Source organism: Anser anser (assembly GCF_964211835.1).
Source record: "Anser anser genome assembly, chromosome: Z".
In the NCBI taxonomy this organism is placed as follows: Eukaryota; Metazoa; Chordata; class Aves; order Anseriformes; family Anatidae; genus Anser; species Anser anser.
The window spans coordinates 52,112,428-52,139,440 of NC_139723.1; the positions used below are offsets into that span (position 1 = coordinate 52,112,428).

Consider the following 27,013-nt stretch of genomic DNA (forward strand, 5'->3'; position numbering starts at 1 on the left):
TACTTTACTACAGAAGTGTTAAACGTCAAAATCACAGAGGTCTTTAACTGAGTTAGGAAGAAACATTTCCAAATTGAAAATGACAAAACACTAACAGTTAACCAATTTTTAACACAGTTTTTGTTGATGAATATACTGAAGCCAGTATAACAACAGTCTTTGGTTAAGAAATTGATCCAATGCATTCTGGAGCTAAGAGCAGGAGCATAACATTTCCCACTGTGCATTTCAGAATTGCTTCTTTTTAAGCTTATAAACATACATAGATGCCTGCAATGAAATCAATATAGAATATGACTTCGATACTATATTGATGTAAAATAGCAATGCCTTTATTAGTACTAGTAATACTAGGATTTGATCTTTTCTCTTTGTTTTCCTTTGGTATGAAATCTGAGGGATATTTTGTTGCTAAAGCCATTCTCCCAACTTAGCTGTTACCATCAGTTATTCCTACGGGACACACTTAGCCTCTACCAACCAACTAGAATAGGAATCCCTGATTAATTCCTGAAAAACAAATCTAAAATACATCTCATCAGGCCAGTGCAATTGCTACTGGTCCAACTGCAACAAAAATAAGGTTAAAATTCTGACAGCGTAAGTTTGAAGTACACAGCTCTTTTTAATCAGTAGGAACTGTTGCATTATCTACCAACTCCAAATGGCTGCATTGAATATATTACATCCACTCGGTTGCATACAATTCTAAAATATCTCTTTTAAAAGATGTATTTCTATTTTATTTTCACAATGCAAAATAGTAATTTGTAAGATAATAGTTTTCAACTTTGGTTTCAGCAAGCAAACATTATTTAGCAATATATATATTTTGCCAGTTTTGAAATCTACAGAGATCACAGAATCACAGAATTACAGAATCGAAGGGGTTGGAAGGGACCTCAAGAGATCATCGGGTCCAACCCCCCAGCCAAAGCAGGTTCCTTAGAGCAGGCTGCCCAGGTAGGCGTCCAGACGGGCCTTGAATATCTCCAGAGAAGGAGACTCCACAACCTCCCGGGGCAGCCTGTTCCAGTGCTCCGTCACCCTCACCATGAAGAAGTTCTTTCTCATGTTGGTGTGGAACTTCCTGTGCTCCATCTTGTGGCCATTGCCCCTTGTCCTGTCCCCACAAACCACTGAAAAGAGGTTGGCCAAATCCCTCTCTCTCCCACACCTCAGGTATTTATACACATTGATAAGATTCCCTCTCAGTCTTCTTTTCACCAGGCTGAACAGACCCAGGTCTCTCAGCCTTTCTTCATAGGGGAGACGCTCCAGGCCCCGTATCATCTTTGTGGCCCTCCGCTGGACTCTTTCCAGGAGATCCCTGTCTTTTTTGTACCGGGGAGCCCAGAACTGCACACAGTACTCCAGGTGAGGCCTGACCAGGGCAGAGCAGAGGGGGAGGATCACCTCCCTTGACCTGCTGGCCACGCTCCTTTTAATGCACGCCAGGATCCCATTGGCCCCCTTGGCCACCAGGGCACACTGCTGGCTCATGGCCAACCTGTCGTCCACCAGGACCCCCAGGTCCCTCTCCTCAGAGCTCCTCTACAGCAGGTCGTTCCCCAGCCTGTACTGATATGTGTGGTTGTTCCTTCCCAGGTGCAGGACTCTACACTCGCTCTTATTAAACCTCATTTGGTTTCTTCCTGCCCAAAGATCAAGGTCTTTTTTCATTTAAAAGGTTATACTTATTTAAATGCTCAAGGAAACTGTGTCGTACTGACTGACAACACACTTTTAATAAGGTCTTTATATCCCAAAAAGCTTTGACACCAGTTGGTCCTGGAATTGACATAAATTGATCAACAGCCCCAAGTAATGCTACATGAGCAAATCAATGCCTAAAATTATTCTCATAATTACCATGTTAATTTACACATTGTATTGTTATTGTTTGTACTACAATAAAACTTAATGGCTACAAGACAGACGAAAGTCTGATGCACTGTAGCTACGTATAGCTTCAGTCTTGCAGTGGTGCAGATCTCATGGCAGAAGCCACTTATAGAATAAGAAATTTTTCAGCTTTACTCTGCTTTATAAAAAACAATAATGTTCTACTGGGCATGGCTGGGATGGAGTTAATTTTCTTGTAGAAGCCTGTATGTGCAGTGTTTTGGATTTGTGACTAAAACAGTGTTGATAACCACTGATGTTTTAGTTGTTGCTCAGCAGTGCTTGCAGAGAGTCAAGGTCTTCTCTGCTCCTCATGGTGCCCTGACAGTGAGGAGGCTAGGGGTGGCACAAGAAATAGGGAGGACAGCCAGAACAGCTGGCCCAAACTGGCCAGAGGGCAATGTAACATCATACTCAGCATTAAAAACTGAGGGAGGTGGGCAGGTCTGGCAGGTAGCTGTTGCTGGGCATTGGTCTGTATACCTTGTTTTGTTTTTGTTTTTCCCCTCATTCCTTCATTCACTAAACTGTCCTTAACTCAGCCCATGAGTATTCTTGCTTTTGTTCTTCCTGTTGTCTTCCCAGTCCTGCTAGGAGTGGGGAGAGAGCAAGCAGCTGTGTGGTGCTTAACTGCTGTCCAGGGTCAACCCACCACAAATACACAGAACAGTATAACATACAGAACAATTCTGTATGTTGTATTTGGTGTACAGTTCAACATGAAAGTGTCTTTAGGTACAAGTAGTGCGTTCTTAGAAACTCACTTGTCCTGTAGACTGGGATGGTGTAAGGACTCCTATACCATTACACCAAAAAGAAATAGAAAATCTTTTCTGAAACAAGGTTAGTTTCCTAAACAAACAAAAGTATTGTGAATATGTAGCAGCTGTCCGTAGAACGATATCTAAATTTCATAGAACTGAATGGTGAGTTTAAAGAACTTCTCTGCTTTAGCAACATAAAAACTACAGCTGGCCAAAGGTTAGGGCATATCCTAGCATTGCAAAAAGTTGAGAGAGAATTACCACCCCAAAGAGCATTTGATAATAGCAAAAATCAAAATGAATGGACAAAGTGACACAAAGATGATGAAGTCATGTGTTGTTTCAGCAGCCAAAACAAGCATTCAAGTTTCTGAAAGTTCAGTTATTCGGTCCCTATTTCCTCTCTAAAACTGACTTTCAAAATGCTTTGAATACTAATGTTTAAGCTGATCTCACAACAAGACTTCTGTATGTCAGAGAAAATAAAAACTGTTCTCCAGTAATTTCATTTTTTAATATTCATTATTCAAGTTTCCACAACTACCATCACCTGAACAGATATACCTCTTAGTTGTGTGTGTGTGTGTGTGTATTTTGGAAAGGGACAAGAATGTAGGCGAGAAATAAAGACAAGACAGACCACTGCAATAGATTTGTCTGGGCAAGGACTATAACAAGTATCATTCCAACTCCTGGGAATCAGTTAGCCTCAGGAGGTTCAATTAATTCTTATGATCCCCAGAGATCACACATGATTTCAGAGAGTCCAGCAGATGCCCTGAAAGCAGAGTGAAATTGTGTACAGGAAATATAGACCAGTCTTATCTTCCTCCTCCAACTTCAGTATTCTGAGAGTGCCATTATCAGATATTAAAGTAGTAGTAATTCTTTTAATAATGTAACACAGATCACATTTGTAAGGTGTTGTGCTGGTTTTATTTATCTAATTTCAGAATGACTGCTATCACAGTTTCTTCTGTCATTCTAAAATTTATGAATAAATATGTTTAAGCTATATGGTTTGTTTCTTAGATCTATTTGTACATATTTGGAGGAACTAAGATAGACTTTTACTATCTTTTCCATCAACATAAAAGAAAACAAAAATTGACAAGCTCTAGAATGTATTAAAACACAAACAAAACAAAAATATTCACTCAAGGGAATGTATGAGTGACAATATTATCTAAACGCTAGCAAAGCTTTAAAGTTTCAAAGGCTGATTCAATAAAGAGCTGAAAGCGAGAAATACATCTACTAAAGTAGGTAACCCATTGATATATACAATTTTAAAATAAACAATCTTATGTTGATTAGCACAGAGAATAGCGCTCACAACTTCAGAGAGATAGTGGAAGATGAAAGCACACATTGCCTGGAAGAAATGTCTCACCTGATGACCTGTTAGAGTTCCATTTTAAATAAAGATTGAGAAATTGCAGTGCGCACATACAGAATAATCTAATACTGCAGTTGCATCCACAACAAAATTTTCCACATTCATTAACACAAGCAAGTCTGAACACACATGAGCACAATTAAGGATCTAACAGACAAGATCTGAAAGATTAATTGAAGTCATTTAAAATATTACCAGCCTTTTCTACCCTTGTGGCAAAAGCTATCTCCTGTTTGCAGTCCAACATCCCAGCACAATCCTGCCTTCCTTATGGCTCTGAGCTACAGATGATGGATGGTGAACTAAAAAAAACCAAATTCAGTAACACCCAAAAACCAACTGTAGTAAGAATATCTGGAAAAGATTAGACAGATTTGCATAGTATTGTTTTTCAAGAGCTAAATCCACCACAGATTTCTTGACAAAGCTCTTGAGTCAGACAAACTGAAAAAGGGATGCAGGATTTTAGTATTTGAATGCAAAACTCTATTTCCTGGCAGTTAGGAGTTGGGGGGAAATGTAAGGCCAAAAAAATCCATTAAAATGCAACACTGAAGAAAAACATTAAGGTACAATGACAGAAATGAGAAACAGTATTGAATAAAAATTTATAATCTCATTTAGACTGCAAATAAGATTTGAATTTGTGCAACTGCGTGGCTAAAGTTGTGTTATTCCTGCTTGCCATTAGGAGAATTGAGGGGGAAAGGTCTCAGTTAGCTGGAAACTTTTTAATACTTATTTCTCCACAATACCTTTGCTACCAGTCATTCTATGTCCTCTAACCAATTATCATTCTTCCTTGATTCAAAACCATTGAAAATAAATCACTTCTTTATAAACACTAATTTCCAAGTACAAAATTGACAATATTCTACTGACTGTATTCTCTTAATCAGCTCCAGGTATGAAAAACCATGGTGAAGAAGATTATAAATATAACATACATATGACAATTAAGGAAATTCAGTACATTTTAATATTTCCTAAAAGATAGTATAATTTATCTATAAATCAAAAAAAAAAAATCTAGGTCACAGCTAGTTTTTTATTTTAGATTGTTTTCAAAGCAAACCACATTTAAACAATGGACTTATTCTTGACAATTACAATGTAGTTTGTATTTACGTAGAGACGTACATACTATTATTAATTAGTAATATTAATGCTTAGGAGTGTACTTCCATGTTTTAGAATTCCCTTTGTGATTCAAAATTATTTTTTGCATTTCTAATCAGCTTTTTCTTTTTTTTCTTTTTCTTTTTCTTTTTCTTTTTCTTTTTCTTTTTCTTTTTCTTTTTCTTTTTCTTTTTCTTTTTCTTTTTCTTTTTCTTTTTCTTTTTCTTTTTCTTTTTCTTTTTCTTCTTTTTCTTTTTTAATCATCCTAAGATAACTGCTTAGTTATCACCCTTTCACTTATGCCTGAAATCTTGCATTAAAACTCTGCTTATTTTCATAGCATTCTTTGTAACATGACTTTGGGATAAAAGAAGCCTCTCTTGTAAAATCAAATGGGCACCTCATTTATAGAACATACCACTTATTGATATGTGATACCTTCGATCATATATAATATTATAGCTTTATAGTTATTTAATCTTTCCTGTACATTAAGACTGTCAAAAACTTAACTTGTAGGCCCCAATGTTTTCAGACTGAGGCTTTTCTTACATATCAGAAAATACTCCATAGTTTTCATTGTACTGCTGCTAAATTTTCAACACAATTAACATGTTTTGTGATCTATAACAGGGAAAAAATAATAGTTTTCTCTATAGTAGAGAATGAGTTGAAATATGTATAATCAGTGTGGGATGACAGGCAGAATATTTCTGTCAAAATATATTGGTTTCTAAAATTATATTTATGTGAAATGGGCAATAATAATAATTTAAAGTCCTATTTACTTCAGCATTTAAGTCCCACCTCATTTACATGAATTTTTTTCCTGCTGTAAATTCTCTGGTTTCAACAGAATTACCTCTGATTTACAAAGGTGCTAGCAAAACTAGCATCATTTCTTTAAAATGTCATATATTACAGTTATTTTCACAGGGTAAAAAAAAGGTGAGGGGGGGCTGAGATTGGAGTTTTGCACACGTAGTAAGAGATGGCTGGGATTTCAGCGAACTTATTATCTGAACAGTCAGGGCAGACAAAGTCAGCACAGTTATACTGGACACAGCAAACAAAGAATATTCAGGGCAGACCAAGAAATACTGAGGTGAAGCAACACTCTAAAGGTCACATTGCAGGTCAGTGACCAAGATGTGAAGCACACCAAGATTCTCCTGATATTCAATTCAGTGTCTGAGCTTATGCTGCCTTTCTGCAGAAACCCAAACAAAGCATAACAATTCTAAACCGAATGCCCTGTGTATGACCACTGCACAGCTGAAACAAACATGTTTGAAACCTAATTTAAGAGGTCAGCTCTACATTCCTTATACTCTTAAAGAAATTCTTTGAATCAGTTGGCCTCTTATCAACTGTACTTTTTTAAAAAATGCTGTCACTTGTTGCTTTTTATGGTTCCATTCTCCTAGAGCTCTTCCCACGTCTCTGGTAGCACTTTCAGCATGCCCTTTGGGCAATCGCCTCAATGCCCACCTTTCTAAACTACCGTGGAGACTTACTTCACAAGGCTCTGTCCGTGGATGTTTCTGTTCTCTGTGCTTGGACTTTCTTAGTAATCTGATCAACATACACTGAACAATTATTTCTATATGAACTGCTAAATAAATAATTGCTGGAGACCTTTCTCCTCCATTTCAAGTGTTGCTATTTTTCTTGTCATTTTCCCAATAGGTGTTCCTATCAGTTTAAGCTCAGAGCCTTGCATCTATCCCCCACATCTTCCAGTTGTGACATTTTCCAGACAGAATCACTGTTTCTATCTTTCAGACCCTGAACTCAACATTACCTTTAAACTAGGCTCCTTTCAGTACCTCCAAATTATGTACAGAGCTGAAATATCAGACTTCAGAAAGCAGTCTCTCCAAGTCATTTTGTGACAGTGTACTCCCTTCCCTTGCCCAGCCTGGCCTTTCACCTGAAACCCTGCTCAAGCGATAACCACCAGCAGCGACTGTGACAGATGCATATGATTGTGATGGCTGTAACCAGCTCAGTGTGGATTCAGGAGAGACAGATAACACACAATAGCCAAGGGGCAGGCTGAGCAACACGCTTACCTGACCACAATTCTGGTCAATGCTGGACTCAAGCCAGATTTGGAAGACACTAACATCTGCAGTCAGTATGCAAACATAACTATGAGTCAATCATCTTACTCCATAGACAGTGAGCAGGCCAAAAGCCTGTAGAGCTCTCCTGTATGGCAGCAGGCTGCAGGACAGATCTCCTGTAGAGTAGGGATGCCTCTCAAGGTTACACATGCTGCAGAGAAAGAGATTCCTTGCCACAACAGATCCTTGGTGAGTGATTAGTAGATTGCTAAACTTTGTAAGCTTCGCTAAGATTGTATCTTAGATTGATTGTGCACATATAATCCTTTAGACATAAACCATTGACCAAGTCAGGGACTAGGAGAGGATTCAGCCACAGCTAGGCTCCTTACTTCTTCAGTTCAAGGAGTTTAGAAAGCATGCGGGTCCACTCTGTACCTCGTGACTCAATGGGAGGATCTCCTCAACCTTTAGACATAAACTGTTCACCAAGTTAGGAACACCTGGGCTGCTCTCTGAGAAGTTTAGAAAGCAAGGGTGTCCATCCTGAATCTTGTGACTCAAGGAGAGGATCTCCTGACCGTTCCTCTGACCCTGTCCTCTACGCAGCAGATATACAAGTGTGCATTGCCATCCTGAATCGTGTTGAGTTACTGTCTAATTTATGATTAAGCTTTGTTAAATAACTACATTATATATATATAAAAAATGCTGTTTCTCTCTTATGAGTGAAGTGTGTATCATTTCCATCCAGAGCCTATTTAAAGGAGTTACAGATGGATCTATATCCTTCCAGGGAGTACAATGCAGAGGTCTCAAGTAGCTTGGGAATAGGAAGTTATTTGCAAGTTGGTGAAAATAGTTTCCTGTTCAGATTTAGTATGTTGGAACTGTTTGTACAGTGACTAGTATTAGGGGGTCATGGTCTGTGAGGATGCTTCCCAGTCACCATAACAAAAATGAAACCAGCACTATCAACAAAATTATCCATGTGAGTCAGACATGCACCTAAACTTTGCATGAGACATACATGTACAGTTAAATTGGTTGGATCACTTAATCAATTCCTCCAAGCTGTTAATACAGAAAGGGATATAAAAAACCACTGTGCAAAATATTTTAAGCCATATCTGTTATCATCCTTACCTATCACAGTCATAAAAAAGCAAAGTGAAATGCTATCCTTCTAAAGCTAAAAAGAAAAGAAGAATAAGGAAAAGCTTTCCAAAATCCTTCCATTTATTCTTCATTTTTAGTAATCAAGATTTTATCTATTAAGACATCTACATTATACTCTGTTCCTGGCATACTGTATGCATCACTTACCATATGCCTTCTGTAAACTATAAGAATTCAGCCATTCACTTCATTCATTAAAATTCACAGGGCCTATTATTCTGTTTACAGTCTAATAGATATTCACTGTCACTATTCAGGCCTCTGATTCAATTTGCCTAAATCCCAGACGCAGAGTAATCCTGATGGAGATTAGCTTAATTTATCACCAATTTCTGCATAGAACCAAGAAAGGTTGGTATTTCATAATAAAAGCTGTGGTTCTCCTTGTTTCCTAAAGCAGCACACATAGAGAAAAAGAAGCAGTGAGTGCCTGATTTTTTAAATGGTAAGATTTTTCAGCTTCACAAATTTGCTTTTCATGTCAAGATGCCTTCTCTTAAAGCTCTGTATTTTGCAGATAAGAAGACTGGTAATCATCAGACTAGAACACCTCCCTGTAACCATATATTATGCTGATTCTGACTGGACATAGATTGGCAGACTCATCATCTGCTCCATACAATACAAAATAATCACCCTGGGTATACTTTTCTAGGTAAAGTGTTGACAGTTTGGAATGTAATAAATGAAATATATTTACTTTTTCACTTCTAAAGGTTCCCAGTGCAGAATATTTTATAGCAACTTGAAGTCATGTGAAAGGTGTCCACTTTCAAAGCAAAACTGACAGTGTTGATTTATGAAAGTGATACTATCTTCTGTCATTTGCAAAATGTCCCAGTGACCCACTGAAGAAACCTTCAGTCAGACAACACTTCTAAATCGGCATGTTTTATCTACAATTGTGTACTTTCAAAAAGAAACCTGTTTTCATCTGCACGACAAAGTGCAGTTCCATATTAATGAAAATTTAGTTCCTTTTTCTTTTTTTAATTTCCAAGTATAAGATTTTACAATTACCTATTATGCTTAGCATTTTTAAATGAAGAAATAAATAATCATTTGTACTGGGTTTACATGGCAAGGGTTTGGTGGCAAGGAGGGCTACAGGGGGTGGCCTCTGTGAGCAGAGTCCAGCAGCTGCACCGTGTCAGATCAGGGCCAGCTCCAGATGGCTACAAAAGGGACCTGCTGCTGGCCAGAGCTAAGCCACAGAATGATGCTGGCTGGGCCTCTGGGAGAGCAGATTTAAGAAAGGGAAAAAGAAACCTACTGCTCAACAGCAGCTGGGAGAGAGGAGTGAGAACCAGCCCTGCAGACCCCCAGGTCAATGCAGGAGGAGGGCAGGAGGTGCTCCAGGCACGCACCCTGCAGCCTGTGGAGAGGCCCCTGGTGGAGCAGGCTGTCCCCCTGCAGCCCATGGGTCCCACACGGAGCAGATCTCCACGCTGCAGCCCGTGGAGGAGCCCCCGGTGGAGCAGGTGGAGGTGGCCTGGAGGAGGCTGCGGCCCATGGAGAGCCCCCGCAGGAGCAGGCCCCGGGCCGGAGCTGCAGCCCGTGGAGAGGAGCCCACGCAGGAGCAGGGGTCTGGGGGGAGCTGCCGCCCGTGGGGGACCCGTGCTGGAGCAGTTTGCTCCTGGGGGATGGACCCCGTGGTACGGAGCCGTGTGGGAGCAGTGCTTGAAGAGCTGCTGCCTGTGGGCAGCCCCCACAGGCTCAGTTCGGGAAGGACGGCATCCCGTGGGAGGGACCCCACGTGGAGCAGGGGCAGAGAGGGACAGTGAGGGTGCGGTGGAGATGAAGCATTAGGGACTGAGCGCAGCCCCCATTCTCTGTTCCCTGTACCCCTGAGCTGCTCGGGGGGAGGAGGTAGAAGAGGGTGTATGGGGGGAAGGTGTTTTTAACTTTCTTTTAGTTTCTCACTGTGCTAGTCTACTACTGATAGGCAATAAATTATATTAATCTCCTTATGCTGAGTTTGTTTTGCCCATGACGATAATTGGTGAGCAATCTCCCTGTCCTTATCTCAACCCTTGAGCCCTTATCATCCTATTTTCTCCCCCTTTCCCTTTGAGGGGGGAGAGTGAGAGAACAGTTATGGTTGAGCTCAGCTGCTCAGCTGAGTAAAACCACCACATCACTCAAATGGCATTCTGTGTTTGATTAAAAGGATGGTCTGCACACCTTGGGCGCAGAAGGTTAGAGTAGCAGTACTGCTAAAATTAAATCCACAGATTTTGGTAATACATTCACCAATGGAAATGCCCTATGAAGAACATTTCTTACTGTCTAACTAGAGAATTCTGAGAGTGCACTGCAAGGACTTTCTTCTATCAAAACAACTGACTGTAGTTTGACATACAGTCAGTAGCAGTACTTCTATTGCTCTCTTGTTGGAAAGGAACTGATCAAAAGCCGCAGAATATTTTCCAAATATTTGAACCTTCCAACACAAATCATCTCTAATTCTATTTAGTTTCTCTTTTTCTCTCTTCTTGAGATAAAGAGCAAATAGGATATCATCTGCACATGGCCATTCCAAGAAGAACATGCTTCATGGCAATGCTCTGTCTTTCCCAATACAGAACAGTTCAAGAGAAAATGACAATGATAAATATTAGAAATTTGTCAAATAGCAGGATTTTTTAACAAGAAAAGGGTGAGTCATTAATTAGGCCCTTTCTTTGTAACAGGAAAACTAGCTTCATATGATAGTTTCAATCAGAACTGCCACTAAAAAGGCAGCCCCTTTTTAGAGATTTTTAGAGATGCAGGATCTCTATCCTGCATCTTTGCTCTGCCCCCTTGCTGGTGCACTAAAACTGGTGCACTGCATTTTCAAAAGTTTAACTTAAATATGTGCATTTTCCTGAGATAGGTCACAGTTAACCTAGCATAATGTTTATGAAATCTCGAGGAAGTTTCATTAGGGCAGAAATAAGCAGTAAGAGTCACTCAGAGGTGGAACTTTTAAAAGAAGTGGGAGCGTTTTAACTGTCGTGTTAACTTATCTTAAACTGCATATTAAACTACAGCCCAAGGTAGCAGTGAGAAAATATGCCATGGGAAAAAAAAAATGATGCCAGAATAAAGATAAACTGCAGAAAGGTATGAGAGACTGACATATATTGGGATTTAGGGTAAGTTGACTGAATGGCAAAGGACTGGCAGAACATCACTCAGCTAAGCAGAGGTGGAAGAAGGCCTCTGATGCGTATGGCTGCATGTGGCTATGTATCAACCAACAGAGCAAGGGGAAAATGCAACTAGCTTAAGGCCTGCGCTGAGTAGCAGAAATGAGGGCAGATGTCTTAAGAGAATCAGAGTTAGATCCCCAAGTAAATCCACTAAGCTTGCCAAATAAACTGCCGTGGGTCTTGATTTTGGCAGTCAATTTTAACAGATGGTTATATGGGAGACCTATCAAGAACAATGCCAGAACAGACCACATGTGAACTGTGCTTCAGGAGTATTCTCTATGGAGAGCAAACACCTCCCAAATCACAGAGGCTTTATGGAAGTGAGAAATGCCCTAAGCTGACTTTAAAGCACTCAGTCGCCATCGCCTATTTATTACAGCAGTAGTTGAGTACAGGCCTTATCAGAATTTTGAAACATTTTCATCTAGGTCAGAAAATTCTGAGATTCCATACTCATGCAGGTGTTACCACTGCAGACCACAAGTGTGTGTGTGTGTGTTCCTGATGTACAAGTTGAATAAGACAGACAATGTTACTGCATCTTGAGCTTTCAGGAAGAATCTGTGGCAGGAATACATGGTCAAACTATAAATGAGTTAAAAAAAAATAATGCACTGTAATGAAACAAAACAATTATGGAGGATTTTGGACAGTTTCATAGCAAACTATGAAAACATGCTCTATCCTATTTTCAATGGGCACCCAGTCAAGTTGGGTTCTTCACAGCACTCTAGAAACACCTAAATATCATGAATTACTTTGCAATTCAACCTCTTAGGTGTTTTTTCATCTATTTAACATATTATTGATATTGCATAATTGTACATTTTAGTGTACATCTGGATATCTCAGGGTGTTAGGTCATGAATTTTAAAAAAACAATATATTAAAAAGAATAATAACCTTTATCAACTGACTTGCACTTTCTTCAAGGAAAGAAATCAGGTTTATTCAACATAAATTATTTTCTATAACGCCACTCTAAGAAGTATAACTATGCCTCTATACTTTAATAGTTTAAGAATTTAATTTTGTATCAGATTTTCATTATTTTAGCCAGAAATTAGGTCAGACTAACCGACCTACAGATATCAATCCTGACTGCCTTTTCTGAATATCAACTCAATATTAGCATTTTTAAACTACTCCAATATTCATGCCAGTTTTGAGTATTTACTTTGAATACTTACTCAAAATGAGGATTAGCAACTTTAACCAGCCCCATAACAGTGTAAGACTGAGAAGTTCTTAGTTTAGAGTACTACTTCTTACTAGAAATTGTTTAAAATCCTCCTCTGCTTATGAGTAGATTGGACATGTTTCATCATCTTTATATAACATCAGTCTACTTCCTTCCAGATACAGAACACAAATATTTATACAAGATTTCTATCTTTACACTATTACAGAGTAGCTTTGTCTAGTAACAGTTCACATCCAGTATGTAATATCTATCTTCTTATTAGCATATTTTTAAATCCTACCCTTCTGTGGGGCAGAAAAATTCTTGGCCTTGCTAACCAGAGATTTCATCTTATCTTATCCTCATTTCCATCCACTATACCCTATTGCTACTCACATTTTCAGTTTATCACCTATAATCCATTTCCCACTTTCTTTATTTTGCCTTTTTATTTCTAAATATCGTGTTCTCTTTCCTATCATACTGAAATACACATTTATAAGGAGCTATCCTCTAATTATGGAGCTATGTTTTTTTGTTACTTAAACTGTTACAGTGCACAATTTTTCACATCTTTTCCTAGCCTAAATCTTCCTTACCACAACGCTGTAGAATGAGCTACTCTGGATCAGCAATTTCAACTATTTCAGGTGCCCTGTTTATTCCCCCTGAATGTGTTTTAGGACATAACGCCTGATCCCTATACCACACTCCAACAAAAAATGGTTCCAGGAATAACTTACAACATAATAGATACAGCAACTTTTCTTTCTAATTGTATCTTCCACGATTTTTAGAAGCTATCACTGGAGTTTACAATCTAGCAGTTTTGGTTACCTACCTAAGCTCCCAAACTGTGATCTCCATAGCAATGCAGTGCTTTATTGTACATTACAAATATGTGATTAACTAGTAACTTATCAGATACTCTAATTTGATCCAGTGGTATATAACAAACTCCTACCAGAAACCTCTCCTCTAGGTTTCCTGACTTAGCATATTGATCCAAATGCACTCAAGATCCTGTCATTCTGAGTTATCAATGACTCTAGAAACAAGTAATAGTGTCTTTTAATGCAGAATGTCAGCTCTATCCTCTGCTCTCCCTCCCAGCTCACAGACACCTCTTTTACACATTCTCCCTAATACTAAAATCCTTCTTGAACAGAACAATTATGTGTAACTGGACAAGTATATACTGGAAATGTTTACAATAAAATTATGTAAAATCATCCCACAATGTTTCTTTTTGGCTGTTACATCTAACTGCCATTCGAAATTGAACTTTACCCATTTGCTTTTCTTGTTCAGACATTTTAGTACATAAAACCTTTTATTTTCTCCTTGCATTCCTTGTTAGACAAATCCAATTTGTTTGTGATAGCCTTCATTAGCCTACGTGAGATTTTTAAAAAAAACCTCATTTTATGAAATCTTCATCTTATGCTTATCAGCTTGCTGGTAACCTTCCAATTGCCAATTAAACATCACACTCACATCATTCTGTTTAAAGTTGATTTACAAAGCTCCTCTACCATTAGAATATGGTTCAATATTTCATAATACCAAAGACTTAAGCTTCACCTCAGTTGCACACCTAACTGTAAATATTAGTACTTTCTGCCTTTTTCTTTTGTGGAGACTGACAATGTAATTTTTTTTTTTTTCCCTTCTGTATGTGGAACCCTTAACTTTTCCAGTCTGTCAAGTTGATGTGATGCTACATCGTTAGTTCTTGTGTTTTCTGACCTCTGACAATTTGTTGGATACTTACAGTAACATTCAATTTTGCTAAGACACTTCATAATCCCTTTGAAGAAAAATAGCACACTGCTGTCAGTGTCCTTTGCTGAATTAACTCTCTTCTCATAATACAGGGATCCTAGTAGTCATTGTTTATTACTGCTTATGGTCCTGATGCATACTCGCACTAGGTTCCAAGAACAATGACTGTCCCATTACAGAAGCCCCTTCATTCCTTCGAAGTTTGAGCCCTCAATATTCTGTTATTCACTATATATGAATTCTTACTATACATTATAGGTACTATAAGTATTCATAATTCTCAAAATAATATGATTATTTTGGAAAAGGCCAATGCTTCTTGATTCTCCTTCCTTTTGGATCACATACCTACAATCCACTTTTTTAGTTTTTACCTCTAATTGATCCCTACGGGTTTGATTTCAAGAATAACTACTCAATAGTTGCATTTCAAGAACTACTCCATAGTTGCATTTAATTTTCTTAGATGCTATGAGGTATTCCAAATACCTCTTGCCTGTATTTTCTAACGTATATTAGCCGTTCCTGCTTCATGTATCAGAGTCATTTTCTTCTTCAGAGTAAAATTAAAAACAGGATATACAAAACACACCACAGTGATTGCTACCTGAATTTTTCCATAGCTAACTGCTATAAAAAGAAAGAGCCATACTCTGTTCTCTGAAGATCCCCTATTAGCTGAACCTATTCATTAGCAATGTTGAAATGACTTAATTGTTGTATGTTAAAAAGAACTACATAGTGTCATGAGATACATGGTAAAAATAAATAAATAGATAAATAAAAACTGATTTCAATTGATTAATGAGGAGAAGATTACACTTGCACTCAGAATAATCAAGTCAGGCTTGAAAAATGAACAGAATAGAAGACAAAGGTAAGAGAGTCATACAAACATGTTGAACAGGTTCAGAAAGAGAGTTTACACTTGATTAAATTTGATCTCTATAAAGAAAAACTTTTTTGAATTACTGAGACTAGAGGGAGAACCAGACATCAAGGTCATAGGAAAACTGAAAGCCACCTGGAAGAAGACAGTAGAAATGAGACAGACTGGACTTCAAAGGAAGAGCTGGTGCAGGAAGTAGTACAGCTACTTCTTATTGTGCCATCTTGATGTTCCTATACAGGCTATAGCATGAACTACCTAAGAGTTATTTTGAGGTGATTTACTTGATATACTGCAAAATTCTATTGAAACACCAAGGTTTTTAAGTATACTTCTTACAGTGGTATACTGTGAAAAAACTTGTTTTCAGAGAACTTTTTCCCATAAATGTTTTGTACCTAACTAAAGCAAGCAGTCTTCTAAGGAACTGATGAACTTCTAAGGTTCACCAATATTTGAATTATACACAGCATTTTTTTTTCAAAATATCTTTCTGCAAAGTAGCAGTAGTCAGCAAAACTGTTATTTGAAATTTGCATGCATATTCTTTTATCCAGGAGAAAAACTACATATTTAGCTTTAGTACCTATATATTATTATTATTTATAGAGAAACTGCATATATATTTTTGTGTGTGTGTGTACAGTACAACCATATAAATGCTAATGAATATTTATGGTTGTTAACAGAAAAGCAGTCATATTATTCAACAACAAATGAAGCATCATGATATTTGCTAATACGTGATTTGTGTCACTAATGCTACTTTTGAGAACAGAAGATCTTTTACTTTCTCATTTTCTTATTTTTGATAAACTTTTCGTTATGGGAGTATGTTAGGTATCTATAGAACAAACACTTGCTTATCTCCTTTTTCAATAATTGCTGCAGCATTTTATTCAATGGAGTCAATCTATATCAGCCTGAATGAAGAGTGAATTGTGGCTCTGTCATCTGTCAGGGTGCTTTATTAAAAAAAATAGATAGACATTAGATTAATTCAGATTTTCCCATAATTAGCCAAAAATAACCACGTAGCTATGGAAAGAACACTCATTTTTTCCTCCTAGAGGAACCATTCTGTATTAGAAGAAAGCTAATCTTTCCCCATGAAAATTAAGTTTCAAAAACACGTTTGTGGGAAATGAGGTAGTTCACACTAATCAACAGATACGAGTTGTATTCTCCAATGTGCTGGAAAAATCTTTTTTTTCAGAGTAATTTACTACACAACAATGCTTTTTTTTTTCTTGGAAGTAAGTATGCTGGCAGCCATGTACAAAAAGATGACCAATATGAATGATGGAATTCTAGAGAAGTCTAGGAAAGAGACCTAGAGCCATTGACTCTTTCCTGCCCATTCAGACCAGTTCAGAGCTAACACACAGCCAGTATATGACCTTCAAAGACTGTTTGAGATCAGTGAATGCAGCAAAGATTACAGAATCACAGAATCACAGAATCATCTAGGTTGGAAGAGACCTCCAAGATCACCTAGTCCAGCCTCTGGCCTAACACTAACAAGTCCTCCACTAAACCATATCACTAAGCTCTAAACCTAAACATCTTTTAAAGACCTCCAGGGATGGTGACTCTATCACTTCCCTGGGCAGCCCATTCCAATGCCTAACAACCCTTTTGGTAAAGAAGTTCTCCCTAATATCCAACCTAAACCTCCCCTCGTGCAACTTTAGCCCATTCCCCCTCGTCCTGTCACCAGGCACATGGGAGAATAGACCAACCCCCACCTCGCTACAGCCTCCTTTAAGGTATCTGTAAAGAGCGATAAGGTCGCCCCTGAGCCTCCTCTTCTCCAGGCTGAACAACCCCAGCTCCCTCAGCTGCTCCTCATAAGACTTGTTCTCCAGACCCCTCACCAGCTTCGTTTCCCTTCTCTGGACTCTCTCGAGCACCTCCATGTCCTTCTTGTAGCAAGGGGCCCAAAACTGAACACAGTACTTGAGGTGCGGCCTCGCCAGAGCCAAGTACAGGGGGATAACCACTTCCCTAGCCCTGCTGGCCACACTGTTTCTTATGCAAGCCAGGATGCTGTTGGCCTTCTTGGCCACCTGAGCACACTGCTGGCTCATATTCAGCCAACTATCAACCAATGCTCCCAGGTCCTTCTCTGCCAGGCAGCTTTCTAACCACTCATCTCCCAGCCTGTAGCGCTGCTTGGGGTTGTTGTGCCCCAGGTGTAGGACCCGGCACTTGGCCTTGTTGAACTTCATGCAGTTGGAGGCTGGTCACTAGTGGAGTCCCCCAGGGCTCAGTACTGGGGCCAGTTCTCTTTAATATCTTTATCGATGATCTGGATGAGAGGATCGAGTGCACCCTCAGTAAGTGTGCAGACGACACCAAGTTAGGCGCATGTGTCGATCTGCTCGAGGGAAGGAAGGCTCTGCAGGAGGAATTAGCCCCACTTGTTCTTTTGCCTTTTTACTTTCACCCAAAACTACACTTATTTAGGTGAACACTCAAAAGAAAATCCAAATTCAAACCTTCACAAATGTCATGAACTCTTCTACTCTGTCATTGGCGAGCAGCAGCTTCTTTTGAACTGTTTCCAAAGCCTGCCCACTCTGTTTAGCCAAACCATGTAGTTGTTGAGATGCAGCAGTCTCAAGTTCAGTTATGGCACATTCGGTCTCAATCACTTTGCTCTCTAGATTGGAAAGCTTGACATCCTGAAATACATTGCAGAGAAATAGCAGTGACACAATGAAAGCTGATAGGCAGATATGCTAGTTTACAAACAAATCTCCCACAAAATGGTGAATATCACAAAACACTTAAAATGTGATTTCACAAGAAAAAAGTAATTTCATTTGCTGTCATTACATCCATGTTTCAGTATATACATTTCAGTGACATGAGTGAATGAAATCAGTGACACGCATTAGTATTCTTCTGTTCTTTTTTACCTTTACGTATTTAAAAAGGCTAAGCCAATGACCTTGCAACTTTTCATTTGATAGAGAGATATGAAAAGGTTCCACAGTAAACTCATCACAAAGCTATTATACCTTTTTCTCCAACTCATCTTTAGTCTTGTGGTACATCTGCTCATAATGAGACTTCTCTTTTGTAGCTACATTAAGCCTTTGTTTCAGTGAGTCAATGGAAGCTTTCTTGTTTGAACAGTCTTCGTTCAGTGACTTTAGCTGAAACAAAAGCAATTTCATTAATAGAAATAAAAATCAAAAATAAATAGAAATAAATAGAAATAAATAGAAATAAAATTTAAAAATAAAAATTAAAACTAAAACAAGCCTATACATACTGCATAACGTACCTCTCTGTATTATATAAATTACTTGATTAAAGTACCTTTTTCTGAAATTACAAAGTCTACCGCTGATCAGGTAGAGGTCAGTTTCCACACACATTCCTGTAACATAAAGCCTTGACTTGTATGAAATGTACAGAAAATCTCTTCATTTGCAGGGTTGTTAAGTTTAGAAATATTTTACTGTCACAATGAATCCAAATGTGAATAAACCATAGCTTCTACTGATTTCTTGTATCATTCAGAGGCAAAATATATTAATTAAAACCTAGCTGAGAAAATGGTAACTGTCTACAAGCCAACAGTCTCTACAACCTCTTAGATAATTATTATATTTTTCCATACAATGCAAACACTGATTCCAGATGAAATGAAATAGACCAGCATTCCTAGAAAATCATTCAGCTCTCCTAACAATACTAATCGCAAAGTTGTCCAGACAGTATTGAGTAACAGTGAATTTCTTTGATCTTCTGCTGAAGTTAATATGAAATTTATGAAGTTGATTTTCCATATGGAATAATCAAGGTAATGTATAGAATTTGATTCTCTGGAATCTGAAGAATGCAGCAGTTAAAATACTCAAAGAACAGGATTAAAGTACGTCATTCCATTCTAAATCTTGTCTTCAAAAGCAAAACCAGGTATTTCTCTCGTTTCATACTTTATCTCCCTTGCTTACTTATGCTTTCACTCTCTGGCCGAGGTTTTCTTAATAACAGCCTGGCTTTGGCATGGAGGGTAAGAGAGTAGCTCTCTCTAGAGCTGAAAGTGCTTAATGACTTCAAGCAGACGTAGTGCCTGTAGTATAAAGCAAGCACCTGCATTCTAGGATAACAAAAGCAAGACGGTAAATTGTTTATTTCTATTTTGGGGTCACATGCTGCATAACCTCACAGATAACAAAATGTCATGATCAGGAATGTTATGACTTTCAGGAATTAAAGATGAAAGTGCAATACATTGGTTGGATAATATAGAAAGATGCCAAGACATATACTAATTCTTCTGGCTTCCATGAAATTGTCCTAGATTTTTGCAGGAGAAATAATTTGCTATAGGAATTAAGCTCTACTTACATGAATAGAATTACATTAAGTGTTAAAACCTAAGAAGTGTGACTCATTTGTAATATTGTAGTCCAAAACAGATTAACACATAAAACCATTTAAATACTATAGCCAGGAGATGTGCATGGACTTCATTAGCATATGTCAAGTAAAATCATCCTTGTTTCAGGTCTATTGTACTTTATGAACTTAGACTCCATAAAACTAAATCTCACTACTACTAAATCTCACTACTTAGAGCATGTCTCTGCAATTCACTGTTCTGAATTCTTCAAATTTTAATTACACATCTAGTGAACATAAATTATGCTGAATACATCCAAACTATCACTATATACTGATTTCATACAAATTACTGTGGGGGGAGTTACACACTTAAATTAACTGTACCTTGTTTTCTTAAAGCAATATATTAATTTAGTATGTATAGTACGTTGAAATAACTTATGCAAATCCACCAGCTTTTGTTTTTTATAAAACTACAGCTAGCAAAAAAGAAGTACCTTTCTCTCAAGGCTTTCTAATGTTTCATTACAAGCTTTCTCATTTTCTTGACGTGCTTTTAGACGAGACCGTAAGTCTTCTATCAAATGTCTTTTCATATTAAGGTCCCTCTCCAATCGAGAAATCCTAAAAGGGAAGAAATTACACTGCATGTCACTGTTAGAAAATACTGCTAATATGCAATTTTTAAAACAACTAAAAAGTATAAATGCAGTAGAGAAACTAGCATTCTGTAGCTTTAGAATGTTTTTTAAATACAAGTTTATTAAAATCTTGAAACTTAACCTTATTCTTAAACTAAAAGAACAACATTGTCTCTTGTTAAACAGACCTATTTCTAAATATGCAATTTATTTGTGATTTGCTTTTTGCTGTGGTTTATGCTCTAACTTGCATTATCTGAACTCATAATAATACTTCTTAAGCTATGATTAAAAAAAAAAAAGACAGTTTAATTAATTAAACTTCTTTGATGTCTGAAGTACATATCTTTCAAACATCATTTTGTTCAAAATTCTTTTCAGAAGAAAGTGAAGAGGAGAATTCTTCTTTCATCCAACTCAGTAAGGCACAGATACATGAAAAAACACTACCACTGTATTATAATGCCAGATAAGACAATTCTTCAAATCTGCGAAAACTAGAAATAACATCAACACTCTTCACAAACTTCTGAACTAAAGAAACTTTCATGTACTACAAGATAATCTCTGTTTAATCAGAAAATTATGTTATTCAGTGTCTCCAAGGTTATGATACACATTAAGTATAAACTTAAGCAATACCTAAACACCTGAATTACAGACATCTGGATTTCTTTTTATGAAAGCAAAATGATAATATATTCAGGAAAAAAAAATATTGTTTGATATCATGCTGGTGTCGTATTAAAAAATCAGGAAACTAATGCATCTTAACATTTCTTCCATCTATTTCACATCTACATTATTTTTGTTTTGTTGATTAAATCTTAAAGTTTATGAAAAAGCAGTTATCTACTATATGAAGGAAACATGATAACTGGTAACTCTATTTGAAAGTTCAGTTTAAACACCATGGTAGAAGACTTCAGTTTTATTTTAAACCAAAAATATACAATATACACAATTTAACCATTTTAAAAGTTCTCTGTTTCTGAAATGAACAAATTTTCAGATAAGTAAACTGCCTTCTTCCTACAAATAAAAAAATTACAGTTGTTAGAGGAGTTAAACTCTGGGACAGGCAAGAAATTCACAGATAAACTAATAGGTTATGTTTTTATAGTACTATAATTGATGAACTGTATTACATCAATTAAAGTAAGAAGGCAGAATAAAAATCTCAGTTACATACTTTAAACCAATACATGTGAATTTCAAACGAGTGATAAACCTTAATCAATTCAAATAAAAACAAATACAACTGTCCTTTTGAACTGTTATGAATGTAAAACTGGATAGTTAATCTTGTTTAAGCATCTTCACCTTGACATGTCTCTTAGCCTGTAGGCAAAGAATTACTGTATTTGAAAGATGGCGTTTAAAGTGCTGAGGAATTCATTTAGACTTACATCAAGGATTAAAAAAAAAAAAAAAAAAAGTCCACTATGGTCTGAGTACCAATTTAAGGTATACTTATTATAACACTGATATTGTATCTAGCTATTGTAGCTGAACACAACAGTTTAAACATGTAATTTTAGCATGTACTTCTCCAATTTTTAAAACAAACAAACAAACAAACAAACCAAAACAAAATTAACCTGAATGGTAAGAGTCTGCAAGATTATAATAAAAAGAGAAATCAAACATGCTCTTACACATCTAATAGTAATATAGAACCGATTATACAGCTGCCACTGGGTGGCACCAAACACAACGGAGAGAAAGGTAAACATACTTTGCTTGAAGTTCCCGAATCTGTTCCTCTTTTTCCTGGACTTCATTTTTCAAAGACTTAATGGTGGTTGATTGCTTAGTGATTTCATTATTCGAATTCTATATTGGAGAATATTAAAATATAAACAAATCATACTGAATATTATCTCAGCCAACAGTAAATTTGTTTGAAATAATGGGATCTGTAAACTTCCCCCTATTACATGAATTTTCTTAAACGTTAACTGGAATTTGTTACATTGTACAAAGGGAGAATTTTTACTTTCCAGCAACACTTAAGCAAAAATATTTTCATTGGAAAATATGCTCAAAATCAGTACTCTTCCATTGGTATAAAAGTATATGATTAATAGATGCTCCCCAGGACACCTGCAAGCTCAAAGCAGTATCAGGACCAAATTTTCTCTTGCATAGCACAGTTAGCTAAAAAGGTAACAGGAAAGAAGAGAAGTAAAATCAGTTCTTTATTTGAACTATATCCTTGAATGGTTCTAGAGCACAAGAGAATGTTTTCCAATAACCCCTTTCATCTTGTTCATTTGAATATACAAGAAAACCCACAGCAGGAATTGTTGTTTTTGTGTCCCTTAAAAATCAAAGCAGAAGAAAAAACATTTCCATTCAGCCATACTAACACAAATCCTGTATTTCTGCAACAAAAAGGTATGATCTTAATGTTCAAGCACATGTAATGCCAGCTATGAGGAATTATACAGTTGTTACCTTTCGTTGTTGTATATAGTAAGTTAAAAAAAATAATCCTCAACTCCTCCATGCAAACACACATATAATATACCCAAGATTTAGTTAAGAACTATTGAATCACTCTACAGAAACAAAAATATAAAATTTAACTGGAGTAGCCATTTTAGCAATCTGAGCATATGCTTTGAATGCCATTGAGGAAAATGGCAGCTCAAATTTATTGCATGTAGGGATTTAAAAACTCCAAAAGGTGTTGACAAAATATGCATATGCATGAAGGGTATGCACAACACATATGCATGTCTTTTTGCAGGTTTAGCCAATGTGCTAAAGCATTTTACTCATTATGTATAAACAATAAATGAACAGATCAGACATGCTGTAAACAAAGATTCTTCAGGAGAATTTCTCTGCTCAGTGCAGACTTGTAACACCTATTAACATTAATGGGAGTATTGTACATAACTCTGTGGACCTCAAGGGGAGTATATATTCTTGTGTGCATAGTTAGATGTAAAATATTGTTCTTAATAACTTGTCTAGTCTATTTGCTATTATTATAATGTGAGGTATTACCAGAAAATTGTTAAAATGATGTATGATAACGGAATATTCCTGAGTTTCCTGAGACCTGTTTGTTGAGGTTGAACTTCATTAGTATGAAGCACAGCACCCAGTTACATGGTTTACATACCAGATATGAACTTGGATACTTAGGTGGGCCTCTGCAGAGGCTCTGAGGTAAAGACATATGTTTACAGTATTTTCCGTCCAAACTCATCACCCACACCTAACACACTTCTACCTACTGGCAAAGTTACAAAGAATCATTACATACAACACAAACATTGCAAAGTTAGCTCAGAGAAAAGAATGAACAAAACCACTTACTTTGAGATTTTGAGCTGCAAGGAAAGCTTTTGCAGCTTGTATCTTCAGGCATTCAGAAGAGTAACTTTCTATAACCTCAAACAACAGTTGACAACTTTTGTGGATTTACTCTGCTAAAAATGACTTACAGGGCTTAAATTTTTGAAAAATTATCAGGTCAAAATAAAGCTAACAGTGACTTGATTTAAGTAGCTTTTAAGGCCCTCACAGTTGAAACATTCATCCAATTTATCCACCAGTGAAGTCATTCTACTAACCTGGATTTGGAGTCACATATTATGTTTATTTTAAAAGTGGTTTTGCCTAGATCATTAATATTCCGTTTTTTAACATTGAAAATGTAAGACTTCTTTAAGAAGGAATTGAAAGTCATATTAGTATTTTTGACATCAGATTCATATGTGATGTTAAATATTTCTTGTTAAATGTTTCCTCTGCTAAAGAAACAAACAAAAGAAAAAACTTTCGTTTTTCAATAATGTATTTTGCAGTTCATATGTAGTGGACAAACAATAGATTTCTAGCATGAGCGTTACTTATATTTTACCAAAAAATCCTCATTTTTTATTTTTATTTTCATAAAGCAAACGACTACTGGATTTCTGGATGTCACTCACATAAAAAGAACTAACCTTATTAACATACATTAGCACTCAGCAGCATCAGAAGCAGACGAGCAAAACCAAATCTGAAATCAACACTGAAGCAGTCAACCTGTATGGTAGTAAGATCTCTTTCTCATAAATTAAGGAAATAAAATTATATGCCTTCCCAGGGTTACTTTCTGCTGCCTGAATCTCTTCATCGATGTGACCTACCGTTACTAATTCCTGACCTTAGAATTTATGCATTCAATGTCCTATGGCCAAGATCTATATAATCATCATTACCATCAATAGTTAAGACGTCTGAACACTACTCTCTCTCTCACCCGACATGAGCTAGCACAACTAATCCAGTACTTAGAGACAGGCACGTAATATGGCCTTCCAGCAGGCCCTTTGGCAGACAGCTTGCTAGTGTGCATTTTCTTCTAGCAGCACGAAGCTGTACCATTCTGACTGTCTATCTTTACTCAAATATGAAAAACAAAACGAAGAAAAAAAAACAACCAAAGACACTCTGTTGTACATATATTTCATTCAGTGAGAAGAGAGGAAGAAAGAACTAGTATGTTCCAGGCAGGCCACCCCTTGAGAAAGCTCTCAGATACATCAACACAGCCTAGAATCTACATCATTCACATACAATATTCACCAGAGACTGAAAAATGAAATAATCAGCAAGTCAGTATTTTCCTACCAGCTAATCTACAAAAACACTAATACAGAAAGAATGATCTCTCTTTAAAATCAAGAATAGTAGTGACATGTAAGTAACGTAACACTGTTACGTGAGCTGTACAATGTGCCAAAATTCTAACCTCCTCTTTCACAGATAGCTGTTTGCTTAGCTCCTTCTTAAAAGAAGCAGAGTAATCACCACAATGCTCATTAAAGCCATTCCACAGCACTTTTCAGCAAGATGCATTTAATTATTGTGTGAAAACTCAATAAACTCCCTTTTTGGCCTATCTGATCTGCAAAAATTGTTTTAATTCTTCTGGTTATGACTACATTTCTATTTAACATCAAAGATCTAAAACTTAAGCTGCTAATCATTGGCTAACATATATTAATGATATGCATATGTGAGTGTGTATATATATATATATATGCTTGACCCAGTTATGAAATACTGTTCATGTGAATTATCCTCAGCACCAGATAATGTGTTCCGTCACCTTTAGTTTGCACTGCAGCTGTTTCATCTCTAAATCAATGTTCTTTGAAGGAGCTGGTGTGGCTTCACTCTTGCCAGCAGTTTGAGACAGATGTTCTCTCAACTTCAATTTTCCTTGTAAGTCTTCCTTCTCCTGTTGCCACTTGGCCAGGTTAGAGGTCAACACCTGTTTTACAAACAGAAGCAACAATCACAATTGCATCGTAAAAATACTTCTGCTTCATCATATCAGATGCTTCTGTGTTTTATAATTCAAGATGAATGAAACGGTATATATTATCTATAATTATGGTACAAAATGCTGAGTACAATGCTGCTGGCTGGAATCTCTAGTTCATGCAAAGATCAAATCTGGCAGGAAAGAGAATTAAAGTAACATTAAAAACAAGAATTTTTTTAAAGTCAAGCTGATTCAAGTTTCACTGTTGCAATTTCTACCATGACAGGCAAAAATTACCACGTACAATAGTAAATGGTAATTATTAATTCCTATTAGTAATAGTAGTTACTGTTAAAACCTGTTTACCCAGAATTTCTCTGGGATTCTAGAATTATTTCTACACCAATGAAGAAATACCAAGCTGTCTCAGACACCAAGGTGTATTAAGGGTGGTTAAATGTCAAAACTGTTTTAATGGTGACCACTGTAAGCTCACTTGAATTGCTGTGTTGACAACTGCTATAAAACATACACTCTTCTCTTGGCTTTTGTTTTGATATTTGTAGGGCTTGTAGAGGTTAAAGCAAAGTGGACCAGCTGCACTAAATATCTTCTGGTTGGCTGGTCTTTACTCATGTTGTGCTATTTCTTCCCTTTCACATATACGCACCATAGCCAGAGAACCACATATTCCATAACCTTGACTCTAGGGCTGAGGTACTTAAGTGGTAAAAGCCAAGCTGGAGCAGGACAGGATAACAGATGTTAGTTGTTTATTCCACTGGGTAGGTCTTACCACCCTATACTGCAGCCAAAATGCTTCTCATTTAGCAACATAAATGCTAAGTCCAATTAGCAGACGAGGCTTGTTAGGGATTTAGTTCAAATAAATAACATGCAAACTAACTCTCAGTCTTGTTGCACTTGATTGACAACTGAAAATCTTTGTAACAATATATTTCATGGTACTCCTTATAGAGATAATCTTTTAAATAAAATATTTGTTTTAATTTAGATAATATTGAATGTTATTCTATGAAAAGGGGAACTGAAATAATCTTCATGATAGTGCTTAACTTTCACAAATCTGTAGTCAACCCAAATGTTAGGCCCACTGATGGCCTAACAACTCTCTGCTCCTTAAGAGGGTATCTACAGTACTATCTTATTATTCCAAAGAAGATTGTAATATGGTAGTTTAACATAAGGAACAATTATACAAAATGGTATTGAAATCTCT

The 27,013-nt window shown here is 36.9% G+C and overlaps 1 protein-coding gene across 6 annotated transcripts in view; it reads right to left on the reverse strand.

Moving 5' to 3' along the window:
• Positions 1-27,013, reverse strand: part of CNTLN (centlein) — a 207,505-nt gene that overhangs the window by 12,718 nt on the left and 167,774 nt on the right. For all 6 annotated transcript variants that reach the window (XM_083818992.1, XM_083818994.1, XM_083818991.1 and 3 more), the window contains 5 exons: positions 25,615-25,779; positions 22,237-22,334; positions 20,355-20,481; positions 18,519-18,656; positions 17,994-18,179 (listed from right to left, as the gene is read on the reverse strand). In XM_083818992.1, coding sequence (XP_083675118.1) covers positions 17,994-18,179; positions 18,519-18,656; positions 20,355-20,481; positions 22,237-22,334; positions 25,615-25,779 — 714 coding nt within the window. The remainder of the gene's footprint in view (positions 1-17,993; positions 18,180-18,518; positions 18,657-20,354; positions 20,482-22,236; positions 22,335-25,614; positions 25,780-27,013) is intronic.